The 27927-nt window shown below is 41.1% G+C and overlaps 1 protein-coding gene across 1 annotated transcript in view; it reads right to left on the bottom strand.

Moving 5' to 3' along the window:
• The window catches only part of znf236 (zinc finger protein 236), a 59437-nt gene that overhangs the window by 15740 nt on the left and 15770 nt on the right, over positions 1–27927 (bottom strand). Inside the window, exons 10-26 of the mRNA XM_080040005.1 lie at positions 27913–27927; positions 27137–27340; positions 26750–26882; positions 25722–25982; positions 24948–25180; positions 24212–24313; positions 21901–22043; positions 21431–21534; positions 19225–19376; positions 18062–18238; positions 16749–17097; positions 15496–15599; positions 14403–14843; positions 12631–12776; positions 9924–10155; positions 9206–9379; positions 2265–2423 (exon numbers count right to left, since the gene is read on the bottom strand). The exon at positions 27913–27927 is cut by the window's right edge and continues 258 nt beyond it. Coding sequence (XP_079896131.1) covers positions 2265–2423; positions 9206–9379; positions 9924–10155; positions 12631–12776; positions 14403–14843; positions 15496–15599; positions 16749–17097; positions 18062–18238; positions 19225–19376; positions 21431–21534; positions 21901–22043; positions 24212–24313; positions 24948–25180; positions 25722–25982; positions 26750–26882; positions 27137–27340; positions 27913–27927 — 3129 coding nt within the window. The remainder of the gene's footprint in view (positions 1–2264; positions 2424–9205; positions 9380–9923; positions 10156–12630; positions 12777–14402; positions 14844–15495; positions 15600–16748; positions 17098–18061; positions 18239–19224; positions 19377–21430; positions 21535–21900; positions 22044–24211; positions 24314–24947; positions 25181–25721; positions 25983–26749; positions 26883–27136; positions 27341–27912) is intronic.

Here is a 27927-nt window from a genome sequence, read left to right as displayed (position 1 = left end):
TAATGGTGACTTGTTGTGGGTCAAATATGGTTTTTCTGTGAACTTTGACCAAGACCCACAGAGTGAGGCAGTGTCAAACTGGGATGGACTGAATGAGAGCGGGTCAGCTTCTGAGTAGACCTGAATTTTTAAGAAGGACCTTCAAAAGCCATATAGCGAGGAAAATATACAGAATACACTTTTAATGGAAGGGAGGCCAGCAAATTATAATTCCATTCAAGTCTATAACTTTATTGATCCACCCCTGGTGGAGAAGCAGGGTTCTCCAAGTATAAGAAGGCACACCCCCCCATCCCCAGTTCATTTGATTAAATAAGGGATGTAAGATGGAATTGCTTACTGTTAGGAGTTGATTGCAAGGCTGTCAGTGAGTGTACAAATAAGGATAGAGGAAAGAAACAATAAGAAACTTGCGTAACAGTTTTTTTTTTGAGTAAAAGTGTTGATGAAAAGAGGCCTTTTTCAATGTGTGCTTTGTTATTGGTGGCCTGAGTCACACTAGCTACCTTATGTAACCTGCTTTTAGACAAACAGCACAAGTCCAATTTGTCCCCAACAATATGCATCCTGATGTAACATAATGACTGAAGCAGTGGTGTTAAGGTTACAAAAGCACCTTTGGATGTCTTACTCTGACTCTGCAAGACATGAAAGCTGCTTCAGGAAAATAACATTGTTTTTTTTAAATGTAATATACAGAGAGAAGATGCCGTTCTAGTTGCATGTATGCGCCCCTGATTGCTGTTAATTTTAAAGTAAACATTCTATTACACAGTTCAACTGAAGAACATAGAGGAAAATTGATATAAAATATCTTTAGTCATGTACATTTTGAAAATATTTTTTGTGGCTTCTGTCAGTCTTGGTGAATACTTGTGATAACAATTCTTCTCGTGGGTCTAGCATAAATTGAGGGAAAATGTATTTGTGTTTTTGGTGTCTGACGGTGTTGACACAAAATAAGGAATGGAAAGGTAAAAAGCCCATTTTGATAAAAAGGATACAAGCTGGGAGGTTGTATCAAAGTGTAGCTCAGTAGCTTAGTATATGTTGGAAACATACATGTAATTAATTTGCCTAAACATAGGGTTTGTATTTTTTCAACATTGCACCATGTTTTGTCTCACTTCTCAAGAATCACTGCTTTATATGCCGAGAGCAATTGCAACGGCTCTCAGTGATACAGATGAGGACCACTTAGTTAGCGTGATTACTCATGCCATCATATGGACGGCCACTTAAATCAGTTCTGCCCTAGTGGTTATTATGGGGATATTCACGCAATAGCCAGCTGGCTATCTCCTACTTTGTTGCCAAACTATTGGCTTAAAGTGGTGGCTGTGAGCTAAGTGGTGTGAGGAGTGAGTGGAGCAGGTCACTAATGGTGACTTGTTGTGGGTCAAATATGGTTTTTCTGTGAACTTTGACCAAGACCCACAGAGTGAGGCAGTGTCAAACTGGGATGGACTGAATGAGAGTGGGTCAGCTTCTGAGTAACCCTGAATTTTTAAGAAGGACCTTCAAAAGCCATTTAGCGTGGAAAATATACAGAATAAACTTTTAATGGAAATTATAATTCCATTAAAGTCTATAACTTTATTGATCTACCCCTGGAGAAGCAGGGTTCTCCAAGTATAAGAAATAAGGGATGTAAGATGGATTTGCTTACTGTTAGGAGTTGATTGCAAGGCTGTCAGTGAGTGTAAAAATAAGGATAGAGGGAAGAAACAATAAGAAACTTGCGTAACAGTTTTTTTTGGAGTAAAAGTGTTGATGAAAAGAGGCCTTTATCAATGTGTGCTTTGTTATTGGTGGCCTGAGTCACACTAGCTACCTTATGTAACCTGCTTTTAGACAAACAGCACAAGTCCAATTTGTCCCCAACAATATGCATCCTGATGTAACATAATGACTGAAGCAGTGGTGTTAAGGTTACAAAAGCACCTTTGGATGTCTTACTCTGACTCTGCAAGACATGAAAGCTGCTTCAGGAAAATAAGATTGTTTTTTTTAAATGTAATATGCAGAGAAGATGCCGTTCTAGTTGCATGTAGATAATTAACACAGATGTCTATAACAGGGTTCTTGCACCGTCAAATCTAAGAAATGTTATGACCTTTTTAAGACCACCACAAATATAAATTAAGACCCAAAACATGTTGGTAAAAAGTGTGTTGTTAGAGAAGAGTAATTAATAACAACAAGTGTCGATACATTCTCTTCTCTATCAATACAAAGACAATCACTATATGTGTGGTCCTGACCTGTCATTCCAGTGTTGGCGTGGCCCTGAGGTAGGAGGTGGTCGTTGGTGATGGTCAGGGTGGCGGTGGTGGGCTGGCTGTTGAGTGGTGATGCCAGTCTGATGCTGCCGTTCATATCTCCACCGTTATGGTTGCTATGCTGGGCCAGCAGATCCTGGCCTGCAATAATGATGGAGGAAAGCAGTTTTGTGTTTACTTCAGATCTCGGAGAAAATTTGCTATATATATATTTTTTTTTACATTTATTCACATTTGAAGCCGTTTTGTATTTTTTCTCGCATTAGGGTAGAATAGGATAGGAATAGAACACTGTTGTTTGTACTTTCATGGTTGAATGTACTTAATGGAAGTCCCTTTAGATAAATGTGTCAGCTTAATACAATGTAATGTAATGTAATGTAATGTAATTGTGTACGAAGTATAGTGTTGTGAAGTGAGAGAGGGTCTGAAAAGGACTTGAGATATTTCTGTTGCCTTGGTCTAGGGCAGGGGTTTTCAAAGTGTGAGAGAGTGAGCCCCCCCCTCAGAGAACAAATTTCAGCGGAGTCCCCCCCCCCCGAAAAAAATAAATTCTTAATCCCTGTGTGTTTTGAAAGATCTTTTAATTAATGTGGTGGATTTTGAATGGTTAATACCAGAGTTGCTGAGCAAAGGCCTTTAAATGTTAGAGGTCACTGTGAGAGACGAAGACAACCTTTTAATAGATAAACGTCATCCGATGCTGGGACCTGTGATATGCCTATTATAGGAGAACCAGCATGCCAAGGTTTTGATATAAGACTGCTCACAGGCGTATACAGCTAGCTTCGGGGGAAAGCCCCCATGCTCACTGCTGCTTCGATGCTACCACCAATCCTCTGTATGTCTTCTGGAAACTCCTGCAATAAACTTGGAACACTGACTTAGTCCAGTCTGAAGTCCTTTGTCAAGCCATGGGGAACATTCGGCTACTACATTAATTATATTTAAACACATTTTAAACATGTTTTGAAACATTCTAAACATCTTTGTGCGTTTAAACAATTTTTTTTAGACATTTTAACATCTTTATCAAAATATGTTTTTGTTTTGCTTTTTTAAAATACATTTGAACATCTTAATCCAGTGGTTTAATCCTGCTTCCTTTAAGCATGGATAGTAGTGACTGAGTGTGCAGCGGAATGAAAAAGATTGACTTCTGTTAAATGTCATTCACATACCCAGTGTTTTTTCAATAGTTCCTCCAATGTCCTGCTGGGTGAAAATAGTAGCCAGCGGAGAACCAGACTGTCCTAGTGAGGTCCGGGGGTTTGCCCCCTCCCGCCCCCCGGGAGATTTTTTTTTACCTTTTTAAAGTGAAATGCATGAATCTGGTGCACTTTGAGAGGAAAATTAAGAGGCTAAATCTGAGGAATTTTGTGTGAACAAATAATTTGGAGACGCTGGGTCGGATTAATTAGAAGCTATTGAAGAAAGACACATGGATTTTCGATAAAAATATTAATTTAAAATTAAATATTATGCAGGGTCCTCTGGGTTGGGCTTGGAGCTCTTTTTCTTTAACGAGACATATTTCTCTGTAATATAATGAATGCATTTAAATGCAGTGAGAGGAACGAAGCAGAATAACTCTTGTCCAGCTATCTTTATTTCCACAGACAAGGCTGAAATAGGCTATAGACTATACACAGTGCATGGGCAACTGAGGGCAGCCCCATCCCAAATGTTTTTAAATAAACTCAATACACACTGTGCTAGGACGTGAACGTGACGTGATCAGTTAACCTCGGATTATCTCCCAGATGATCTAACTATTATAGACCAAAACATTGTATTCCTTTTTTTTGTATGATAACTTAGATTTGCTTAATATGATGTTAATATCAAAAACACAAACTAAAACAAAAATAATAATAAAAAAAAAAATATATACAGTATCTCACAAAAGTGAGTACACCCCTAACATTTCTTCAAATATTTCATTATATCTTTCCATGCGACAGCACTGAATAAATGACACTTTGATACAATGTCAAGTAGTCAGTGTACAGCTTGTATAACAGTGTAAATTTACTGTCCCCTCAAAATAACTCGACACACAGCCATTAATGTCTAAACTGCTGGCAACAAAAGTGAGTACACCCCTAAGAGAAAATGTCCAAATTGGGCCCAAAGTGTCAATATTTTGTTTTGCCATCATTATTTTCTAGCACTGCCTTAACCCTCTTGGGCATGGAGTTCACCAGAGCTTCACAGGTTGCAACTGGAACCCTCTTCTACCCATTCATGACGACATCAAGGAGCTGGTGGATATTAGAGTCCTTGCGCTCCTCCATCTCCCGTTTTAGGATGCCCCAAAGATGCTCAATAGGGTTTAGGTCTGGAGACATGCTTGGCCAGTCCATAACCTTTACCCTCAGCTTCTTTAGCAAGCCAGTGGTCGTTCGGAGGGGTGTTTGGGGTCGTTATCATGTTGCAGTACTGCCCTGCGGCCCAGTTTATGAAGGGAGGGGATCATGCTCTGCTTCAGTATGTCACAGTACATGTTAGAATTCAATGAACTGTAGATCCCCAGTGCTGGCAGCACTCATGCAGCCCCAGACCATGACACTCCAACCACCATGATTGACTCTAGGCAAGACACACTTGTCTTTGTACTCCTCACCTGGGGCCTCATTTATAAAGCTTGCGGCGCACAAAAACCTTGCGTAGACGGGAAGAAATTTGCGGGAAAATGTGCGGTGGCAAACGTTGGTATTTATAAAGACATTATTTGCGGAGAAGTGTGCGTATTCCTACGCCAACCTTCGACCATGCGTAGAGCTACCGCAAGGTTTTCCTGACTCGGGGAATCAGCGACACTCAATGGCAACACCACGAAATAAAGCTCAGTCATCAGAAAAACACAGACAAATTATGCTTGGCACCCAATATATTTAGTCAATAAAATATATAAGCTTACCTATAGTTGTGAATATATGGCTACTGTAGTCTATGGCATGCAGTTGTGATGTAGGTTGAATTACTTATCAAGTAGCCTAGGTCTACATGCTTTGGTTATATTTTATAAGTTGAATCTTATAGCGCTACTTTATAATAATATCCTATACGTCGGGAGGTGTTTCCGTGAGTGGCCAGCGGGAGAGCAAATTTTAAGAGGTGTGTAAAAAGTAGTTTTGTACAAAGTTAAGCCCAACAGATATTAATTAAAACTGTAATTTCGTTAGATAAAATCATGTTATGAATTTAGCAAATCATTACACACATCTCTTTCCCATAATAATTCACCCTGGAAGATATAACTATAATCTGACGTTGTTGGAAATGTGTGGACCTCATGGGAGATAAACAATTCTCTCGAATTGACTATAGGCATTATTTCACTTGTCACACCATATTTTATATAGGCCTACATATAGGACTACAGGTAGGCCTACGCTAATAGGCCTACGTGATATTTCATACAGTACAAAGTTGGGCGAAACTGCTTTACAAAGACTAGGCTACAACGACTGTGCCAATCATGATATGTGATAAGCGCGCGGGTGTGTATGTGTGTGTGCCAGTTTCTGCAGCACATGCACGACGTCACAGGCTTTCTTCCTTCACAGTCGCTTTCTTTGCGGCCGCGTTGCCTCCCTTTTTTCCTCATGTCAGTCAAAATTCCGTGCTTATTAAGTGCGTCATCATATTCAGGAGCTATTTAGCATTCGCCATGTATGGTAGATTGTGGGATGAAACTGGGAGGTGAAGTGGGAGGACACGGGGTGGAGATCGTCTGCGCACAATTCACCGCAGGTGGGTATTTATAAAGGGAAGATTGCGTGCAACTGTGCGCCGCACAGTTTTATAAATCTGAATTTTTTTTTGCGCAGCACATTTTTGGCTTTCTGCGGACGCAATGTTTTAGGATGGTTTCTACGCACACCGTTATAAATGAGGCCCCTGGTTGCCGCTCCACACTCTTAACACCATCTGAACCAAATAAATGTATTTTGGTCTCATCAGACCACAGGACATGGTTGTAGTGATCCATGTCCGTAGACTGTTTGTCTTCAGCAAACTTTTTGTGGGGTTTCTTGTGCATCATCTTTAGAATAGGCTTCCTTCTGGGATGACAGCCATGCAGACCAGTATGATGCAGAGTGCGGCGTATGGTCTGAGCACTGACAGGTTGACCCCCACCCCTTCAAGCCCTTCAGCAATGCTGGCAGCACTCATACGTCTATTTTCCAAAGCCAACCTCTGTGTACGACGCTGACCATGTGCACTCAACCTTCGTAAACTGGGCCGCAGGGTGGTATTGCAACATGATAACGACCCCAAACACACCTCCAAGACGACCAGTGGCTTGCTAAAAAAGCTGAGGGTAAAGGTTATGGACTGGCCAAGCATGTCTCTAGACCTAAACCCTATTGAGCATCTTTGGGGCATCCTCAAACGGAAGGTGGAGGAGCGCAATGTCTTTAATATCCACCAGCTCTGTGATGCTGTCATAAATGGGTGGAAGAGGGTTCCAGTTGCAACCTGTGAAGCTCTAGTGAACTACATGCCCAAGAGGGTTAAGGCAGTGCTGGAAAATAATGGTGGCCACACAAAATATTTACACTTTGGGCCCAATTTGTAAATTTTTTCTAAGGGGTGTACTCACTTTTGTTGCCAGAAGTTTAGACATTAATGGCTGTGTGTCGAGTTATTTTGAGGGGACAGTAAATTTACACTGTTATACAAGCTGTACACTGACTACTTTACATTGTATCAAAGTGTCATTTATTCAGTGTTGTCCCATGGAAAGATATAAAGAAAAATGTGAAGAAATGTGAGGGGTGTACTCACTTTTGTGAGATACTGTATATAGTTTTTTTTCTCACATATTCATCCGCCCCCCCCCCCCTACCCTCCCCCCCTTTCATAACTCCGCGCACCCCTAGTTTGAAAACCACTGGTCTAGGGGATTTGAAACACAAAACAATAAATACATCAGAATACTGAATTTAATAGAACTCCTGGAGGAAATACTGTGTCAGCTCCAGTCATGCGAGCAGGACATGATCCATCTTGACTCAAGGGGGCTCACACAAAAACTAATATTGCAACAGCTTACCTCTACACTGAGCATGTAGTGTTCACCCCCGGCTGATAGATGAACTGCTGGGGTGGGGGTGTTGATTATAGGGGCTTTGTGTATCACTCATAACCTCTACCACTGTGGCTTTTAATCTAGATTCATGAAGCGGTATCACAATGAAATAAATGTCTGTATTTTTTCTTCTCTCTGTCTTTTTCTCAAAATCAATACATGTGTTTCAGATGCTCAGGGGGGGGGGGATTTCTTATTTCATCTGTTTGTTTGTCAGTTTTGCAACTTGTTAAAAAGAAATGGGTCCTTGTCTGTTTGTAACTGATACACTGTATATGAGTTTTTGGTATTATATTACTGCTGCACTAAAAAATTACAAATTAATATGAAAAGTAACTACATAAAGCCGTCAGACAAATGCAGTGGAGTAAAAGCACAATGTAAGCCTCTGATACAGTATGTTATGGAATATAGGTTTATATTAAGTAAGAAAACATGGACAGTAAGCTATACAGTACATACCTTGGACTCGTACGTCAGCACAGTTCTAGAGTAAATGTACTATGTTTTATATTCCACCTATATATTCATAGATCATTTTTCAGAATGTAGTCAGGGCTGTACGCTTATTTTTTAAAGTGGTAGCACTGGTGCTAGCAAGCAAAAAAATTCAGTAGCACAAAAATAAATTTGGTAGCACACAAAGTATGATCGAAAACTTGCATGACCCTAACCCTTGCATTTAGCTCTAATTACCTTTGAGCATGTCATCTTGGTTTTATTTGAGATTCTCAATGAATATGATATCCTAGTGTGCAGTAATAATTGTAGAAAAATGAATAGGGGTGCACTGATTGCAATTTAGACAAAAGAGTCTAACCTGCCAATGGCAATTTTTTTGCTGATTCAGAATTATTTCCCCCCCATAAAACTATAAAAATAATGTCTATACCTATATATTTTTATAAACATATCATTATTATATTAGGCTAATAATAACAAACATTTTTAGAACATTTCATTCTTTTAATGAAAACCATACTTTAAAACATTGAACATATAGCCTATTAAATAAATTAGTAAACATAGTTGTACAATTTAGGCCAAGTTAAATAGGTTGTGTCAATCTTTGTTTAAATCATAGATAGTTACTGCTGTTGGCTGCTTTCTTTATAGGTCCATGGTTGACTGCAGGGCTGTGAAGCGCTAACTTCCTGTTCTTACCTGCTTCAAAATAAGAGTCAACTCGCATTTGGCTAGTAACCAACTTTTATTGTGAAGGCACACAGGAAATGTTCTGTTTGCACACGCACTAACTTGACTGCGTTAATGTAAAGAGAGCCGTCTCCTTCCTGTTTTTAACCGTTGGTGAAGTTAGACACTATAATCGCCGCACAAGCACAGATCCCGAGCACACATCTTTCACCAGCCAAAGTGGAGGGTAGACTTAATAACTTACTCGCCTAAGACTACATTCACCCGCATTTGGAGAGTGTTAATGTAGAGCCCTCTAAGCATTATTGTGCATAGCTCCTCTGTGTCTCAAACAGACAGCATCTGCTCATTAGCACTGGTGCGACTGGGCTTGTATTCATCATCGCACGTGATCAATTTCAGTAGCAAATGCGATCAAAACTGTCGCACTGTACAGCCCTGGTAGTACATCATTATTAACATTATTTTCTAAGGTAGCTCTTTGTAACCTGTATGTAGTTGGTTTTACAAGAACACAAACGTTACACAGAGCTGTTGCAAGCTTTGTCAAGACATGATGGTATAAAAGTTCCAGTGGCTTTGAGTGAGATCTGGCTTAAAGCGTTCTTTTAAGAGGTTATAGGTATTTTTGATGGCCCCTTGGAGGTATATGGTGAGTGGTGCATACCTGATATGGTGAGGGTTATCTCCTGAGGGTTTCCTCCTCCATTGCTGGCACATGAAGCTGAGGCCAGGGCTTGAGACAGGCTGGGATTGTTGATGGTCAGAGTGATCTCCTGACCGCCAGAGCCTCCAGTTATCAGCCCCGAGCTGCTCATCACATGGCTAAGGTCCTGAGAACCTGCACAATCCAAAAGTACGTACACATCATCAATTCATGTTACCAGAGAACTGTTAAGGAGGGGTAAATAGTCGACTAACAAACAATTCAATTGTATGGAGCCTGATTCAACTGCCAATATCACAGTTGCAAAATGTGGATATGAAGCATGGATCATGCTATTCTGGCTATGGCTATATGGGGAGGGGGAGCTGAAAGCCTTATTAAACAATGAATTGCTTGGATTCTCCCAATAACTCACAATGCATTACCTATTGTGGTATACATATCACCCTATTATAGGATTAATTTGAAACAAATTTGAAACTAACTCAAGCCTGTCCTTGTGCGTGAATGGTAGACTAATTTACAATAAAAAAGTTATAATGATAATATAAACCCAATGTGGGATATGACAATATGGATACATAAGCAGAGAATAAAATAGCATTAGTGGACTATCGGCAAATTTGGACCAACCAGATTCGGCTATGCACATTTTTAGTCGAGGACACCTCTACTGTCTAGTTAGTAATCTTCTCAGCTAAGGCCGTCACACACGTACCCGTAGCATCGTGCTCCGATAGGCCAGACATTGTGACCTGAGCGGATGTGATGTTGGATTGCTGCAGGGCCAGGCTGCTCAGAGGGTGGATGACCACGTTAGCGGACACATTGGGGTCTCCAGAGGACATGAGCTGACCCCCGGCATGAGACACCAGACCATTGTCTATGCTCAGGGGCTGAGAGAGGAGGCCGCCCTGCTGCAGGGTCTGCTGCAGGAGGGCTGGGTCGATCTGCAAGGAGAAAGAAGCACTACTTCAGATAAAGTGGAAGGCTTGTTGAGAATGGTGAGGAAAACTTTTTAAGAATCATTCAGGAAAATTCCCCCCGTTTGACACTTTTGCTTTCTAAAAACTTCAATCTGTGATGGAGAACACATTGTAATAATTAATTAATTTGATCTTTATCATGTCCTATGTGTTCTGGGATGACTTTCTAAAAGCTAGAACCAACATATTGGTTCTAGCTTTTTTAAACTGCTCAGATTCTGTCTATTTCTACCTTGATGAATGAAGTAGTTGGTGAACGTTTATATATGTTCATCTTCCATAAGTGATACATTGCTGTATTTAACAATCACCTTAAGTTATAAACAAATATAAAAACTTCCCTGTTGCTACATATTGAAATTTCCGCTCTCCGTTAATAATAAGTGAATGGATTGGAAACCCCAGTGTGCAGATACAATGTGTCGGAAACACAAACTTTTCATTTATTGCTTTTACAGCCGACTGAACAAAACTCATCATGTTCAACTGCTGTGCTCTTGTGGGATTGCAGATTTCTACTTCACTGGAAGGCTCATTTGGTTTAACGCATATACACTGACTAGTCACATTAAAGGCCTACTTCACCGGTTTGAATATGAAGGTGTATTCAATTCTGAGATCCTATGTAGTATAAATGTGCAAAAAAAATTGAAATCGGTTCATCCTAGCCTGAGAAAAGGCAGAAAGAGTGTTTTTTTAACCCTATATTTCTCTTTCTTGTGACATCACAGAAAGAGAAATATAGGGTTAAATAAAAACGTACTTTGTAAATATTACTGTGATGTCACAGTAAAAGACATCACAGTAATATTTACAAAGTAAGTTTTTTTTTAACCCTATATTTCTCTTTCTGTGATGTCACGAGAAAGAGAAATATAGGGTTAAAAAAACACTCTTTCTGCCTTTTCTCAGGCTAGGATGAACCGATTTCAATTTTTTTCGCACATTTATACTACATAGGATCTCAGAATTCAATACACCTTCATATTCAAACCGGTGAAGTAGGCCTTTAAGGCAAAAGCACAAACCATTGTTAGCAAGTATGTACCACTATAGCAATGCATCTGCAGGGAAAAACAAACGCATAACTAGATGTTGAAGTCCTCTAGACCCCATCATTGCATCACATTTAGTTTGAACAAAAACAAACAGCCAGTTCCCTCTTGGTTACAATCAAATCTCCTAATTACAAAAAAAAATGTTGCCAGGGTGTTTATTTATAGCTATGTATATGCAATGTGCTTCTAAAATACACTATTTTGAACGACTCTACCAAAAACAGAGATAGTGATACAACAGCACATCCAAGAAATCATTTGGCAAGAACTAATTTGTTTAAGTAATTGAGTGAAACGGTGATGAAACGATATACACTGCTGGAATAAACTATGCATTTTCTAACTATTCAACCGTCTTAATGGTCAATTAAAATGAATCATTTTAACATTAAACGCTGCAGTATGTGTCGCTGCCTGTTAATGGAAATAACTCCATTGGCTCATTTCAAATGCTACAACTAACGACAATGGTTCTGATGTTTAGCTAATTGATAGTTGCTCATTTGAGAGTAGATTAGATTAGACAACTTTATTGATCCCAAGAAAAAAACAAACAGAGGTTGTGAAAGACAGGAAGGTCATTTCACAGTAGGCGTGGTAGTTTAGTGAAAGATGGTTCTAACTCCCTGTCAAGGTCTGGGTCAAATGATATGAGGAAACAAACCTACTACAGAGACTCTTAATTGGCCGTGAGTCTTGGCCGTGATATTTGAGAAACACTATCCCTAACGTAGTTCATGTATATTGTCATTATATTGAAGGTCAGACAACAATACAACGAAATTAAGAGAGCACTCCCAGAGACATCAAAACATTCAACATCTACCGAGAGACGTTTAGTAATAATAAATAAGACACTTAGTAATACTTAGTAAGCCAGAATAAACAATTAATAAAAAAACAAGTTATGAGAGCAATGTACACAAAACAAACAATTCAAGGCACACGGATGTGCTATTGCTATCTTATTGCACAGGGAAAGAGTTCAGCCTTTAAGTCCGTGTATGTGTGTGTGTGTGTGTGTGTGTGTGTGTGTGTGTGTGTGTGTGTGTGTGTGTGTGTGTGTGTGTGTGTGTGTGTGTGTGTGTGTGTGTGTGTGTGTGTGTGTGTGTGTGTGTGTGTGTGTGTGTGTGTGTGTACTGTGTGTGTGAGCTCAGGCCCTGTTCAATAGTCTGACGGCTTGGGGAAAAACTAAAGAAAAACAAGCTGCCGAGCACACACTCAATTTAGTCAGTAAACTCGGCAATGAAGACCAAACACCCAACCCGATTCCCTGAACTAGAAGAAAAGGCCCATAAGAAAAGACCGTACAGTTTTTGATAACTAAAAACTTGGATAGTCATAATAACAGTAGGTTCAGTGGGAGGTTTAGGGTTCTAACCTGCAGTGTGATGTTGTTGATGTTGCTGGTGTCGATGCCAGAGATCTGGACGTTGGGACACACCAGGTTGGCCGGCGTCAGCTGCAGGTGGATGCCATCCAGAGTGGTCAGGCCATCTGGGAGAGACACAGTCAGGTCTCCAGCAGCTGCGAATAACACACACACACACACAGACACACACACACACACACACACACACACATATGCACACACACACACACACACACACACACACACACACACACACACACACACACACACACACACACACACACACACACACACACACATATGCACACACACACACACACACACATTTCACATTGTTATATTAATACTTCACTTTTTTGCTAATAAAAAAAAAATTATTAAAATGATTCTTCCTGGCAAGGATTTCATTTGACATGTCACCATGTCAAAGGCCAAATGTGAAGGCATTGAATGCAGCACATGATACACACTGCTACACGTCTGAGCTACCCGAATGCCCTGGTGGTTTCTGCTGGAGCAAGAGTGTCTCCGTAGAAAGATATAAGATGAATATGGTATACTATTCATAAAGTAGCATACAATGACAATCTACCAAATGTATTCACCCTCTTTCCAGATGATAAAAAGAAGAGGTCTTGCATGGGAGAAGTTGTGCTTGCAGGAAACTTTAAACTTCTTTCAAAAATGCAGTAAAAAGAGAGTGTGAGATAGTGTTAAAAAATCGGGCGAGCGTCGAGCTAGAAAAAAGAAAGCAATGACTTGAAACATCTTTGGGACACATCCCCAGCTGTTCAGGGGGGAAAAGTAATCTCATGGCTGCAGAAGAATACTTCAGTCCACATACTGAAGCTTAAAGAAGTTGGAGCTGGAGGGAGAAACAATGTTCATATTCAGAAAATCACAACTGTTCCGTACCACCCTTATTATGAAGTTGAATCGTAATATAAAGCCGGCCCCAATAAACAGTTTTTCCATTCATCTGATTGGAGTCACAAACCGTGATGTTATTTCAAATGTGGACCGCCCCACACATGCATACACCCTCATTTAGAATACTGAAAATCCTCTATCTATGGCAATGCTTAGAGTCATTTTCTTTGACAATTGTTTTACTATTCGGGGAACCAGGCAATTTTTATTATCAACAGTCCACACGACACACACATGGAATCCTTTAATGCTCAGATGTCTGCTACAGAGACCTAAGAGAGATCCTTCTTTGACACATGGACGTTTCGATTGCCTCCAAATTCGCAGCCAAACTTAGTAGAAACATCGTAAAAGAATGTTAGAAGACTCTTCAAAGCTATTTTTTTTGCTACCAAACTTTTGTGATTGGAGTAAAGGGGAGTACATACAGTACAGCAGCAAAACATGTTTTACCTAAATCCATCTAGTCCTAAGCAACAGTGTGGATGCTGCAAGCTAATCACCCACTGGCCGACACACAAAAGAAACGGTGCATTTCCCTTACACCCACAAACAGGGATGAATTCATTGACATTACCATCTAGGTGAATTTCAAACGGCAATACAAATGTGTTGTTGTTGGGTCATGCATGATGGCATCTCACAGCATCTCTTGGGCATGATAAAATGTACCTGCCTTTGTTTTACTGTCTCCTGATTGTCTTCTTGCTACACTGCTTTACACCTCGCAATCACAGTAAAAATATGCTAATTTCCCTATCTTTAATTACAAGTTATTTTCTTCTCTGTGTGTACGTGTGTGTATTTGAATGTACATGTGCTGAACCATCCACCATCCACCGTCCCCTTACCTGACATGGAGGCTGGCAGTATAGCCTGTCCCACCAGTCCCTGTTGCAGCAGACTCTGGTCGAACTGGCCTGTCAGTACGTGGTTGGCCGGGAGGTAAATGTTGGGGTCGGAGTTGGACGTTTGTAACATGCCTATGGGTTGGAGGGCCTCGGAAACTGCCTGTTGCTGCTGCTGGCCCTGGCCCCCTGACACGCCCCCCTGATCTTGGCCCTGATTGGTGTGAGCAGCAGACAGGGCCAAGCGCTTGGATTTGTTCCTGTCACTGCTGGGGCGGAAGTGGCACTGGATGTGTGTTTTGCGGTGGCCCGAGGTCCTGAAGCGCAGCTCGCAGAAGGGACATTTGAAAGGCTTGGAGCCGGTGTGGAGGCGCATGTGCACCTTCAGGCTGCCTTTGGTGGAGAAGGACGTGTTGCACATGTGACAGCTGAAGAGTTTCTGGCCTGCGGAGATAAGGAAGGAGAGTGGTTTGGTAAACAGGTAAACAGGACACCTATCACTCAACTCTGGGTTGCATGGAGTTTTCTCTTTGTAGTCCACATTTCAGAAGTTTTTTTTTTGTACACTTTGAAACTGTTTGAGAAGCAGTGATGAAACGGTCCCGACTGTTGTAATTATCAAACGGCTATGGAATAACAAAGATTGCCCGTAATATTCTGCAATTGGGTAAGAAAGCGCTACAGAAGTTTCCAATACAGTTGGGCTGGAAATCAGTACACACACACACACACAGATTCTGATACATTCATTGTTAAAGAAATAGTCCAATCTTTTGGACTCCTATTCGTTTCCTTGCCGTGAATTAGGGGAGAAAGTTGATACCACTCAACATTAGCATTGACATTGGAAACGAGGGGAATTCATTTTATTTTAAATTATGAACTTGAGATGTGGTTATTGTGTGCCAGACCATTTCTTGACACAAAAAAGAAAACACAATACCACAATGAGTCATGTTTGCACTTTGTTGTCTGCACTGATGAAAACACACATGATGTCTTGGGAGTTAAGGGAGCGTTAGAGGTGCAGGTAGGTGGATTGTATCAAGCTGCATTAATTACTGTGGGCAAAACATTCTAGAGATACAACTCTGACCTGTATGTGTCTTGACGTGGCAGTCCAGGGTGGATTTCACCGTAAAGCTCTTCCCACATTCGTCACACTTGTACGGCCTCTCTCCCGTATGGATCCGGATATGCCTGCACATTGGACAATATATGTTACAGCACAAATGGGACCGGACAGCAAGTGAATGCAGCATTTTTCTTGTTTTTAAGAATTAAATAATATAAACTGACAATATCACACAATATACAACCTTGGTTTTTTATCCATCTCATGCCTTTAGTTCCTACCTGTGTGGTTGTATGCGCCTTGAAGCAAACAGAGCTGAAAATATGACCATGACTGTGCTTTCTTTTACTGACTCCTGTCATTGTCACACTGTATCTCTAATCAGGATGCCTGACACATAAACGCCTCTGTAAAATTGACTTACCAACCCTTGACTTGTAATATGTTAGTGTGTTTTATTTAGAAGGCTACAATATTGATAGAAATTACCTTTGGTGCCTCCACAAAACCACAACTTGCTACAGGTTAAAGAGCTACTGTACACGAGCCTCCCAAAGCTTACATAATTCTTTACAATCATTCATTAGTGAGTCCAAAAGAAGGTAAACAAAGTAGTCCCCTGGCTTAGCGCAAGTCGTTAATCCAGGGGGACTACTTTGTTGACTTCAAATCGCTAAAACACTGAATCAACAGGGATCGCATGTAAACAAACCAGCTTGTTTGGTTAGCCGGCAGGTTTCACCGTTAAGTAAATCAAAAACTGTGTACATTGACACCTGTTGCTCTTGAACATCTTTACAGGCATTGAATTGAATATCTGAGCAGTTTAACAACATGACATACAGCGTCAAGGACTGAGAGAGAGGAGAAGAGACTGTCTTCTGCAGGGTATAGGATAATAATATAATAATAATTCATTACATCGGCTCTCCCACTTAGTTGTAAACAAGATTTATACATAAATATATGTAAAATCATAGTTGGAAAGCATAAGAAGGCTCACGCTGCTTTTCCTTTAATCGCAGTCATGATTCCTGCCTCATTAAGACCACATTAATCTGAATTGTGTCACCTTACAGACCATGAGACATACAGTAGTTGTGCAACGGATCACGGGTTACAGTAAAGGCCTTTGCACACCCGACTCGTCGCGAATAAACGACACGAAAATGCAAGACAATTTGAAACGCAAATTTTTTGACGCGTCGTGACTATCGGAAGCGACGTATTAGGAAAAAATATAAGGGCGTAAGGATATACTGTATATATCTAACCTGACGAGGTCACTGGGCTTCTTGAAGCTCTTGGGGCAGAAGCCGCAGCAGTTGGCGAACTTGGGCTCTGTCTCCAGCTCCACGGCCTTGTCTTTGATCTCACTGATGCGGTCCCTCTCTGCGGCCGACTGGGAGAGGATGCGCTCCGACACCGTGGCCTCCTCCCCAGGGTCCTTGGCCAGCTCCGCAGCCTGCTCCTCTGTGAAGGTGATCAGCTCCAGGCCCCGGCGCTTGGCCGACTTCTGCTCAGAGTCTTCATCCTCCTCTTCGTCATCATCCTCCTCTTCGTCATCATCCTCCTCCCCCTCCCCTTCCTCTTCCTCAACGTCCTGACTCTCCAGACCTATGACTGCATAAAAGAGAAAAATGGCGTCCGCTTTCACTGTGTGCTTTTTGGGTTTAGAAGGCAATGCGGCGGCGATGACACATTTTCATCTTCGGTATAAGTATAGTGTACCATACAGTTTATAGTATAGTATTTACACCTGTCCCATTAGCAGGAAAACATTTTTACACAAACAAACATGTGTTACTTGAAACCTCAGGTTTTCTTAAAGCTATAGTGCGTAAAATTTACATATAAATTAATGTCGGTTACATCAAGCTATTGGGTTAACACTTCAAGCATGGCAATGATACATTTTCATCTTTAGTATAAGTATAGTGTACTACACAGTTTATATAGTATAGTATTTACACTTGTCTCATTTGCAGGAAATCTTTTACACAAACAAACAAGTGTTACTTAGCTATAGTGCGTAACATTTACATATAAATGAATGTCGGTTACATCAAGCCATTGCCAAACAAATTGATACAAAGTTGATGAGTCCTATCAGCTCCACGTAACTCTCTTCGCATCATTTCTCAGTATGGCAGCGTTTACAAACTGGTGTCGCCCCCCGACACTTGCGCAGGAGCTCAGAAAAATCCCAAGAGCCCAAGAAATGTTTCAGCAGTTTTTTTCTACTGCTTAGAAAAACCTGGACGTACAGCAGAAGTGTTGTTGTGATTACTCAGAATTCCTCATTGTGGGTCGACAGAAGTTACGCACTACAGCTTTAACAGTACTGTCCAAACACATTCAAATCCTCTGTGCATTACTTCAAAGAAGACAACACAAGTCAATCTGTTACACGCTGACGGGCTGTATTTTCCCCTTCCTTTTTCATTTTCATAATCCAACCAATTGTATTGTATTGTTTTAAAATTGTTCCAAATCCCCTATGTTACAATGAGGAGATGCAATAGAAGTAAGATTATATTTTTGTGTTTGTGTAATGTAATGAATGACGACTGTGTGATGTCCTTACTTTGCTCCTCCACAGCGTGAACCCTCCTCATGTGTTTCTTACACAGCAGGCTGGTCCTGAAGCTGTCGTCACACATGGAGCATTTGAAGGCCTTGATGTGGATGATCATGTGTCGGTTCAGGCTGCCGTTGGTGGTGAACGAGGCGTCGCAAACGTGACACTTGAAGGGCTTGACTCCTGTGGGGTGAGAGACATTAGAGGGACAGAGAGGGGCAGGAGTGTCACACAATGTGGTTGCATTCCGAATCGCATACTCTTTCTTTTTTCTATTCTACATACTACATCCGACGATAAAAAGAATCTAGTTAGGATGCAGTAGGCATACTATTGGGACATACTTTACTCTCTTATTTCATCATAACATTGCGCCTTGATCTTGCCTCTTGCTTTTATATCCGTCGCATCCCCGTTTGTTTTCATATGGAGGGATTGTGGGTCAGAATCGCCCAAATAGGATGCACTTTTCAACACTAACAATCTTGGCCGCATGAAGTAGGACATCCGGGTACTTCTAACCATCCTAAATCTGGCCACAAGAATCGGGACATCCTAAATCTTTTTTCTACATACTATATAGTAGAAAGTATGCGATTCGGAACGCAACCTTCGTATTTCAAGAAGTTCCATTTCTAACTTTTAAATTGTTTTGTTTTTTTTACTAAAGAAAGTTCAAAGCAATTTAAAAACTGGAAAAAAAAAACTTTCTGTACACATTTATCATCCTGCTTATTGCTGAAATTACACTTATCTTCTACTAATCCTGCGATCATTTAATGTTTAAAAGTTGAGAATTCTACTGTTTTTGACCACATATTTGATGTACTTTGCAGAACCCTTGTCTTAAATCTTAACCATGAGCTTATTTTTTCCATTTTGGGGCTGTTGTAAATTTTTTTTTTTTTTTACTTATCTGATTACACAGAGTAACACTTGATGGTGCAACTGTGCCCCCATATTTCATGTAGCAACATTTTTTAATCTCTAATCGTGCTTTGGGAGATAAGGTAATAACTCACAAAAACTTCCTTTCCGGATTGCAATTCAAATAAGCTGGAACTTGATACATTTAACAGTCTTCATGACCTTTTCAGCTTTGAGAACTATAATTAATTAAGGGTATACATTGGGAGACAGCCTCAGCCCATAGTATGGAGTGGGCTCACCTGTGTGTGTGTTGAGGTGGGACTTGAGCACTCCGGCTGACACGAAGGCTCTGTCACAGAGATGACATCGGTACGGTTTCTCTCCGGTGTGGGAGCGCACGTGCTGCTTCAGGTGGCTGGACTTTTTGAAGCCCTTGTTACACCAACTGCACCTGGGATGGGAGAAAAAGACACATTCGATAAATCCATTAGCCTCTTCTGCAAAAAAACTGGCACAAAACAACACTGAATAGCCCGAAAGGACTCATTAAAAAAACACAAACAAAAACCCAAGGTGTGTGATTAAAACCGGCTTCTCCCGAGCTCCATTCAGCACCACTGATTAGCTGTTTGCTGTTAACCAAGTGTCCATGGCCCCCAAAAAGGTGCTGGCATGTGGATGAGGGTTTTAGTTCTTGTTGTTTGTGTGTTGCATGAACAGGTGTGGGCAGCTTTTCATTAAGCCATGGAATGTTCTGAAACTACCTTAATAGTATATCTTATGTAACATCCCCCTTGAAAAGATGAGCTGCAATTAAAGTTTTGTATTAAAAAATACGGGGGAAATCCTGTTCATAATTAGGGTCCAAAAGCCAAATACTAATAACATTACCAGTGCAGCATTGGTTATTAGTGTCTGATTCAGAAGCGCCTGATTTCATTTTATGAACAAATTAGAAATATAATTAGTTTTTCTCTTCATAAGGTCATCTGAAAGTAAGACACACCTTTCCGAAAAGTCTGTGTGTGTGTGTGTGTGTGTGTGTGTGTGTGTGTGTGTGTGTGTGTGTGTGTGTGTGTGTGTGTGTGTGTGTGTTTCTGTCTGTCTGTGTGTGTGTGAGTGTGTTTCCTGGTCACAGTGAACTTTCTCTGATGCGAGGGGAATGAAAGCAAGCCATGTGCGAGAATGATAAATAATTGCTTTTGCTTTTCCTTTCGAAGGTTCCCGCCTCTCACAGCGGTACATTCTGGCTGCTGGTGGAAATGTCAAAGAGGGGGAAGATGTTGAAGGCGGCACTGCGGCAGGCCTAAGTTTTTAGTTTTTTTGCTCTAGTTAAATCCACTTGATGAAATTTAAATGTGGAATGGACTTGCTCACTTATTTTTCCCCCCATTTTTGGACCCGTTGCTACCTTTAACAATAGCGTTTTTTTGGTAGTTCGGTATGGTAGATTGAGAGGAGATTGCTTGGAAACCTGAGACACACACGGATGCATTTCTGGGGCCATTTCTGTTAATGCAATTGTTTTAGCTGGAGGAAACAGTTTGAAATTAAGGCAGGTAGAGTGATCGAAGGCAGTCAATTTGAACGCTGTTTATGTACACTCTCTTCTTATGTACTCAGGCTCCGTGGCTACGATATCATAAATCTGCTTTAAAGCCCTGGGAAAAGATCTGTTAGGATATTACCGAGCTCGCTAACTCAAGGCAAACACTGCAGCAAAGGAAAAACTAAGAGCCGACTAACAAGAATCAAAATGACTCAGTCCCTTGGTGTACTTGAGAAAACAGCGGTTTCTCTATGGTTAAGGCGATTGTGAAAAAACATCAGGAAAAACTTGTAAGTCTTAAGTATTCAGATCCGGTAAGGCCCTGCTGCCACACTCTTATACATCTCGACTATAACCCCTTTTTTGAGAGCTTTTGAGATAGAATCTGACCAGAAAGATGCCAAATAGTCCGGGACATTGGGGTTTTTCATTCAAGGAGGCGAACAATTTCTGATTGGATTGAGATTGGAGGGAGTGGATGGATGATCGCTGGGGCCATGCAATCAGGTTTCAAAGGTGAAAGGAAAGGAGGTTTTTTTTCCAAACTGCTGTCCAAGTACTGTGAGGACACCTTGGAAAAGATTTGATGATTTGATGAGAGAAAAAAAGTCTAACTCTTTTTGGCCCTGAATGAGACCTTTGCAGAAAACCAGGTGTTTTTGTATTGCACAGTTAATAAAATTCCCGCTGTTAAAGTGGGCTATGGCAGCATCAAGCCAACTCTTATACGTCTAATATCTGCTCAAGACGGGGTTTGGAAAGGATCTGTAAAGGTGAAAGAGGACTGCAGGAAACAGACGGCACAGCTACAATAATAACAGTTTTCTTTTTTTAAAGGGTTGGCATTTAAAAATGTGAGAGGGTGGGATTACTTTCTAAAGCCATGTACACACACTCAGACACAGACACACACACACACACATACACACACACACACACACATAACAGAACAATACCTGTACGCTCTCTTGCTGTTGTCCTCGCTGTCCTCATGGTAGTCCTGTGTTTCAGTCGTCAGCTGTAGCTCACCCTGACTGCTCTGCTGGAGAAGCCCATTCGTCTAGATTCAAACAAGACAAAACTATCTCAATTAAAAAATAAAAGACAGAAAGAAATGCATTAACAAGTACAAAATGTGTGTCTTATTTTTTTCAGATTTCAGATAAATCAGACCCGTGCCAAGGACTTTAATAATTACTAGTAGAAATAGCATTGTTTTCGCTGACGGTCTCATTTGCTCGTACAGGTCATTTATGATCATGAGAGGCTCAAATGAGACTGTTTCATTTAAACAGTTTCTGGTAGGATGTTTAATTAAGAACACACAGTTGAAACTAAGGCCAGTCTAATGCAACAGTCCTACAATACATCCTCCCTTTCATGGAGGTTACAGTGTTCCGTTATATATTTTTCCCCCAATACTCACCCCCTCAGTGGTGGGATCGTGGAGCAGGTTGGGGGGGTGATAGCTGGAGGACAGGGCCTGAGACTCCAGGGTGCTGGAGTCCTGCAGCTGCTGCACAGTAGAGAACTGGGACTGGCTGTAACTGGAATCAGTGATGGTGAAACCTGAAGGGGGAAGACAAGAGAATAATCAAGTACTCTTCACTTACTGATCACATAGAAAAGATACTAGCATTGGCTGCAATATACTGTAGATGTACTATATATACTGTATACTATAATGCAGTTGTTTTTTTTAGCAAAAAGAAACAGATTGCCACAGAATTCTTTAGCAAAGCGGTTCTTCTGTAAGTCGATAGTGAAAAAAAAAATCTGTCTCAGCATAACATAAGAAGAAGAAAAACTATGAAATTTAATTAAAAGTTATCCCCGCCAACAGGGAGGATGGCTTTCCTTGATTTTGAATTACATTGAACTTGAGTGTGAGCTCAGTGATATCATTGACTGACCATATTGACAGTCAATGCAGCCCAACACAGGGGTAATGAAGACAGGAGCTAGATGATGTACAGACTGACATCAAAGTGTTGAAGTGCTGATATGTCATTATTCATGGAGAAAGAGGAAAACAGTGACAAGGGGGAGCAATTCAATGCTGCTAAAATGTTACTGTAAGCTAACAATGTGTTCCTAAATACCCAGCAATGAATTAAAGTATAATTTGCTGATGTCATGAATGTTTAAATGAGGTAGCGCAAATGCTACACGTCACAACGGATGGTTATGGATTGAGTCAAACAAAAAGGAAGCTATCGATTCACACGTGTGATGAAGACAGCATGCTTGGTCAATCATACTGAACTTTTCAGACCAGCATGTTTTCATATTCTGTTGTATGTCCTTTAAAAGTCTGTGCTTCGAGATTATGTCTAAATGTTATTCACAAATACAGTATGTATCCAGCCAATCAAAGCTATTGTTATTTCAAATTGGATATTCAGGACCGTGCCTACATCTGAATATTTTTTTTAATCAAAAGACGTCCAAAGTCCCTATTTGTGATATTTTTCTTTAAGCGTTTATAATGTTAGCAGTAGGGCTGCAACTAACGATTATTTTGATAATCGATTAATCTGTCGATTATTTTCTCGATTAATCGATTATTAATCGATTAGTGTTTTGGCCCGTAAAATGTCAGAAAATGGTGAAACATTTTGATAAATTTTCCAAAGCCCATGTTGACTTCCTCAAATGTATTTTTATGTCCAAAACACAAAGATATTTCAGTTTACTGTCATAATAGGATTAAAGAAACCAGAAAATATTCGCATTTGAGAAGCTGAAATCAGAGAATTTGGAAACATTTTATTAAAAAATTACTTGAAACGATTATCGATTATCAAAATAGTTGGCGATTATTTTAATAATCAATTAATAATCGATTCGTCGATTAATCGTTGCAGCTCTAGTTAGCAGTGGTCTGGGTTGCTCACTATTCATACATGCTGTGCTCACGGGGCCTTCATGCCCTTTGTGCCCTTGAAAAATTCAATGACCCTCGAGGTACCTGGAGTGGGGCTGCTGAGGACATATTTGAGGGTCACAGTGTTCTTCTCAAGGGGATGGACAAGGTGGATGTGCCTTTACAGATGCCTGCAGCGGTTTGCCACCATTCTGATCCCACAGAATCCAGGCTGCCGACACATCTGCTGCTTTGCAATGGTGTGCGACTTAGTGAGATAGTTGGGTTTGCAGTTAAGTGACAAGCCATATGTTTGAGAGCACGACGCCCAATTAAGAGTGATTCAACCATGAGAGGGAAGCAGGGACACACACAATGGAGACACTTTCACAGATAGTATGTGTAATGTGAAGTGTTCTGTTGTTAGCTGTGGGAGTTGTAGCGAGTCTGACTAGTGAAGATGAAAGACACTATTTGTTCTGTTAATAAAGTTTTTATTGTTTTGTAGATGTCTCTACTCAGATTTTGTGATGCCAATTTTTGAACACAGCACATTTAATTATTAATTCCCAGAGCAGAACAATCCTGCAGCCTAATTATTGGAGCGATAATTAACTTGCCACAGCTCATTATCTACTCGCTGCTCAAGCAGAAAACATGTGTTTTGTCACAATAAGAGACGACAGTGTACCCATATTTTAGACTTATCTGTCACATAGACACACTGGCGTAGTTTCATGCAGTACAGACACAATTGGTTTGAAAAGTGTATCTGTGAATCGAAAAAAATCCAGAAAAGAAAAGTTTGCATGAGTTGAAATTAGTGTGACAGTGTGTGTGTGTGTGTGTGTGTGTGTGTGTGTGTGTGTACCTTGGGTGAGAGCTTGCTGGTCAAACGTAGGGTGGGGGAGCGACGGTGTGTCATACTGGCTGATATTCTGAGGCAAGGCATGCTGGGTAGTCACATACGAGTCTGTCCCCACAAGAGAAAAAGATGCATGGCAGGTTAGTGTGCAACAACTCGAAGGTTTAAGTGTAGTGTACCTAAATAACAAGGACTTGCAATTGTTATTGTTTACGTCGTTGGCTGTGTTCGCCCACTGCACTTCCAAGGGCCGCCAATTATTATAAACGGTGTCTTGTGCGTGGGAATAATTGCTCAAAATAAACTGTGCAAAGTGTGTAAAGGCTCCAATATGTAATAAAAAGGAAAAAAGGTGTTAGACAAGTCTCTCGTACGTTGCCACAAATGCTGCTTTTCTACAGATTTTAAAAGGACACACTGTACATCCTTTGTATGTGGGGTGAATTGTACTTTATACACATTTAAAATGTCATCAAATATTGATGGCTGAGGTCAGGAGCACTGAACGTGACCACATGACATGCATTTTTAAAAACTGGGAATGGAGAAGTCGATCAAGCTGCACTGCTTTGAGAGGTTTCCACTGTGTAAGAAAGCCAGAATTTTATCATTGTAAAAAAAAAATACATATCCTACATCTTCTTTTACAACAGGATACATTTTTTACCCCTAAAATGTTATACTGCATACAGTTTGAACGATCAACAATGTGCCACCCATCTGTGTCCGGCCCTCTGCTCACCATCTCCTTGCACCAGGGGTTGGTCAGTCATGGACGCCTCCAATGTCACCTGTTGACCTCCATTCACAACCTCCGTCTGGCCAAGTCCCAGCATGCTTTGCTGCTCTGCGGAGGACGTGGGCGGTTGCTGGAGGGAATCTCCCTCTATTTCCACCTGCATATCGTGGGACACGGTGCCCCCTCCTAACGGGTCATCTGACGACTGGGGCTGCAGCTGCTGGGCCAGTTCATACCTGGGTCGGCAAAACAAGAAAGGCAGTATGGTACATTTTAAAATAGTGATTAATGCATTTATGTTTTTATATTGTATTTGTTAAATAAAAGTAGTTTGCATACCACTTCCATCTCACTGATAGTGTAAGCCTTGTTTCCACTGAGCGGTAGAGTTCGGTTTGGTATGGTACGGCACGCATTTAGTTGCTTTTCCACTGTCAAATGTTTAGAAGGGTACCAAAATGGGCTAACTGCATCGTACCTATATTGGTTAACCTTTTCATTGGGGTACCAAGCTGTCCCAAGAGGGTGGAGCTACACACTGCCGTCCGTTGACTGGTCGACAGAATAGTCATTTCCATGCCAGAGATAAACTTGCCATGTGTAATCACCTCGGCAAGAGTGAAGGATCTTGAGTTTTGTGTCTACAGTATACCCCACCAAACCGAACTGTACTGTTCAGTGGAAACATGGCTTAACGCTCATAGCGACATGGCAACAGGTGTACAAAAGAGCGAACAAACACAACCAGGAACCAAAACACTGAGAAAGGGCCCAAACCTGTGTGTCTTCATGTGCTTCCTACAGTTGGGTGAGGACTTGAAGGTCTTCTGGCAGTAGGGGCACATGTAAGGTCTCATGTCGCTGTGTGTGGTCATGTGACGTCGCAGGCTGCCGCTGGTGGTGAAGGTGGTGTCACACATCAGACACTTGTACGCCTTCAGGCCAGAGTGAGTCCTGATGTGAGCTTTGAGGACTCCCGAGGAGGCAAAACCCCGACTGCACTGCACACACTTGTAGGGTCTCTCTCCTGTGTGAGACCTGGGGGGGGATAAAAAAGGAAGGCAAAATTCAACCAGTTAGTAAAAACAATTGCAGGTTTCAGTACTTTGTTTTATGCTGGACACAAGGTACACATACAGCAGCAAGCAACTAATGCATAGATTTTGAATGGGAATGTTCAAAACTCTGGTAAATATTTACGTCATTTTCCCCGTATATTATCACAACATGTATGACTTTGCCAATACAAATCACAATGTCTGGCTTTTTGTAGCGGTTCCAGGTTCATCAATGAATTATAGTTGGCACGGATCCTCTGTTTGGGGATTACGAGCCATTCGTCTGACCCTGCCAGCAGACAAGATGAACGGATTCTAAAGGCACTTCCAGGGCGACAGCGCCATTATCTAGATGAACCTCTCAATGCTGGAATGAAGATAAATGCCGGTAGTCCGTCACACTGCCAACCAAGGCCCGAGAAAGTCCAACAGAGACCCATGGAGCATCAGAGCAGCCGAGTGGTCGGGCTTGTTATCATTCTTAGTGCTGCTTCAATGTTATCTCTACTCTATGCGTGATTGACAGGGAGCATTTTAAAGTTAGCTTAGTAAAGTCCTTGTGCTGGTAATATATGTCAAGAACCGTTTAAAAAACCTAGGTTTTCCGAAAGATGAAGGTGGAGTATTGAAAGAGAGAGGGTCGTTTTTTTTTCCTATACTTTCTCTAGATGACCTTAAACGTGACATTTACAAAAGGAAATGTATGTACTGGATGGACATAGTAGTGTGGTCTGAAGCAACTTTTACCTGACGTGCTGTTTCAGATGGCTGGATTTCTTATAGGCTTTACTACAGAATTGGCACTTGTATGGCCGGTCACTGCCCACCACCTCCAGGTATTGCTGGAAAGCCAAGCGAGGGTTCTGGGATGGGATGAGGCCTGTAAAATAACGTGTATAAAAAAGGAACATGTGGACTTTCACGTGAAAATACATTTATGTTTTTTGCAGAAAAACACACAACCAAAAAAAAAGAAAAGCGACTGAACAGTGCATAACACCCACCACCAAGGAAAACCGCAGTGTGTACAGTTTACAGCCATGGACACAGATGCAACATCCACACACACACACACACACACACACACACACACACACACACACACACACGTGACTGTGAAACGTGTGCTCTTACCAAAGTCAGTGATTAGGATGGGTTCCTGCAGGGGGATGTCGGGCAGAGGTAGGTTGCTCTTGGACACTTTGGACTTGTTGCTTTTCCGGGGGAACTTGTGCTTCTTCTGCTGTAAGCTTTTGAAGTGAGAAGCTATGTGTGTTTTCCTGTGGCCGGATGTGCGAAAGATCTTGTCACAGTGAGGGCAGGGGAAAGGACGGACACCTACGTGAAGGGGAGAGATTGAGGGGGGGTAAAAAAAAATTGCACTTTTGAAGAATTTATATTTAGAGAATTAGACTGATTCTGACATACAGCACTTTGATACAAACGTCAAGAGATTCTAAAGAATAAGCTAGAAATGATACAAAATATATCTAATTGAACTATCCCTAAGCCAATCTAAATGAATAATATAAAACCCACACATAAACCAAAAATGTAAGCATTTTAAGGTAATCACTATCAAAATGAAGCCAGAACAGAATGATTGCAACACACGGATGCAAATTAGGGCTCTAGATGCAAGCAGCACCAACATATTTACACAGGCTCAGTACCAGTTATTAGCTGTAATATTTTTCATAACATGCATCTGACTACTAAATAAGAGAGGGTGCCTGGGAGTTTATACATGTCTGTTCAAATTATGCGCATACTAATGATGTTGGGATACAGTCTAAGGTTCAACAGGTGCATGATGTGACACAATATGAAAAAAATAAAGAGTGTTCAGATGTTCATATTACGTTTAGTCTTTAAGATCAGCACTTAAATGAAGTGGACCCGCTTCTCACCTGTATGCAGACGCA

This window comes from Ammodytes marinus (genome assembly GCF_949987685.1).
Source record: "Ammodytes marinus genome assembly, chromosome: 13".
Lineage (NCBI taxonomy): Eukaryota > Metazoa > Chordata > Actinopteri > Uranoscopiformes > Ammodytidae > Ammodytes > Ammodytes marinus.
This window is presented reverse-complemented; position numbering and strand designations above follow the sequence as displayed.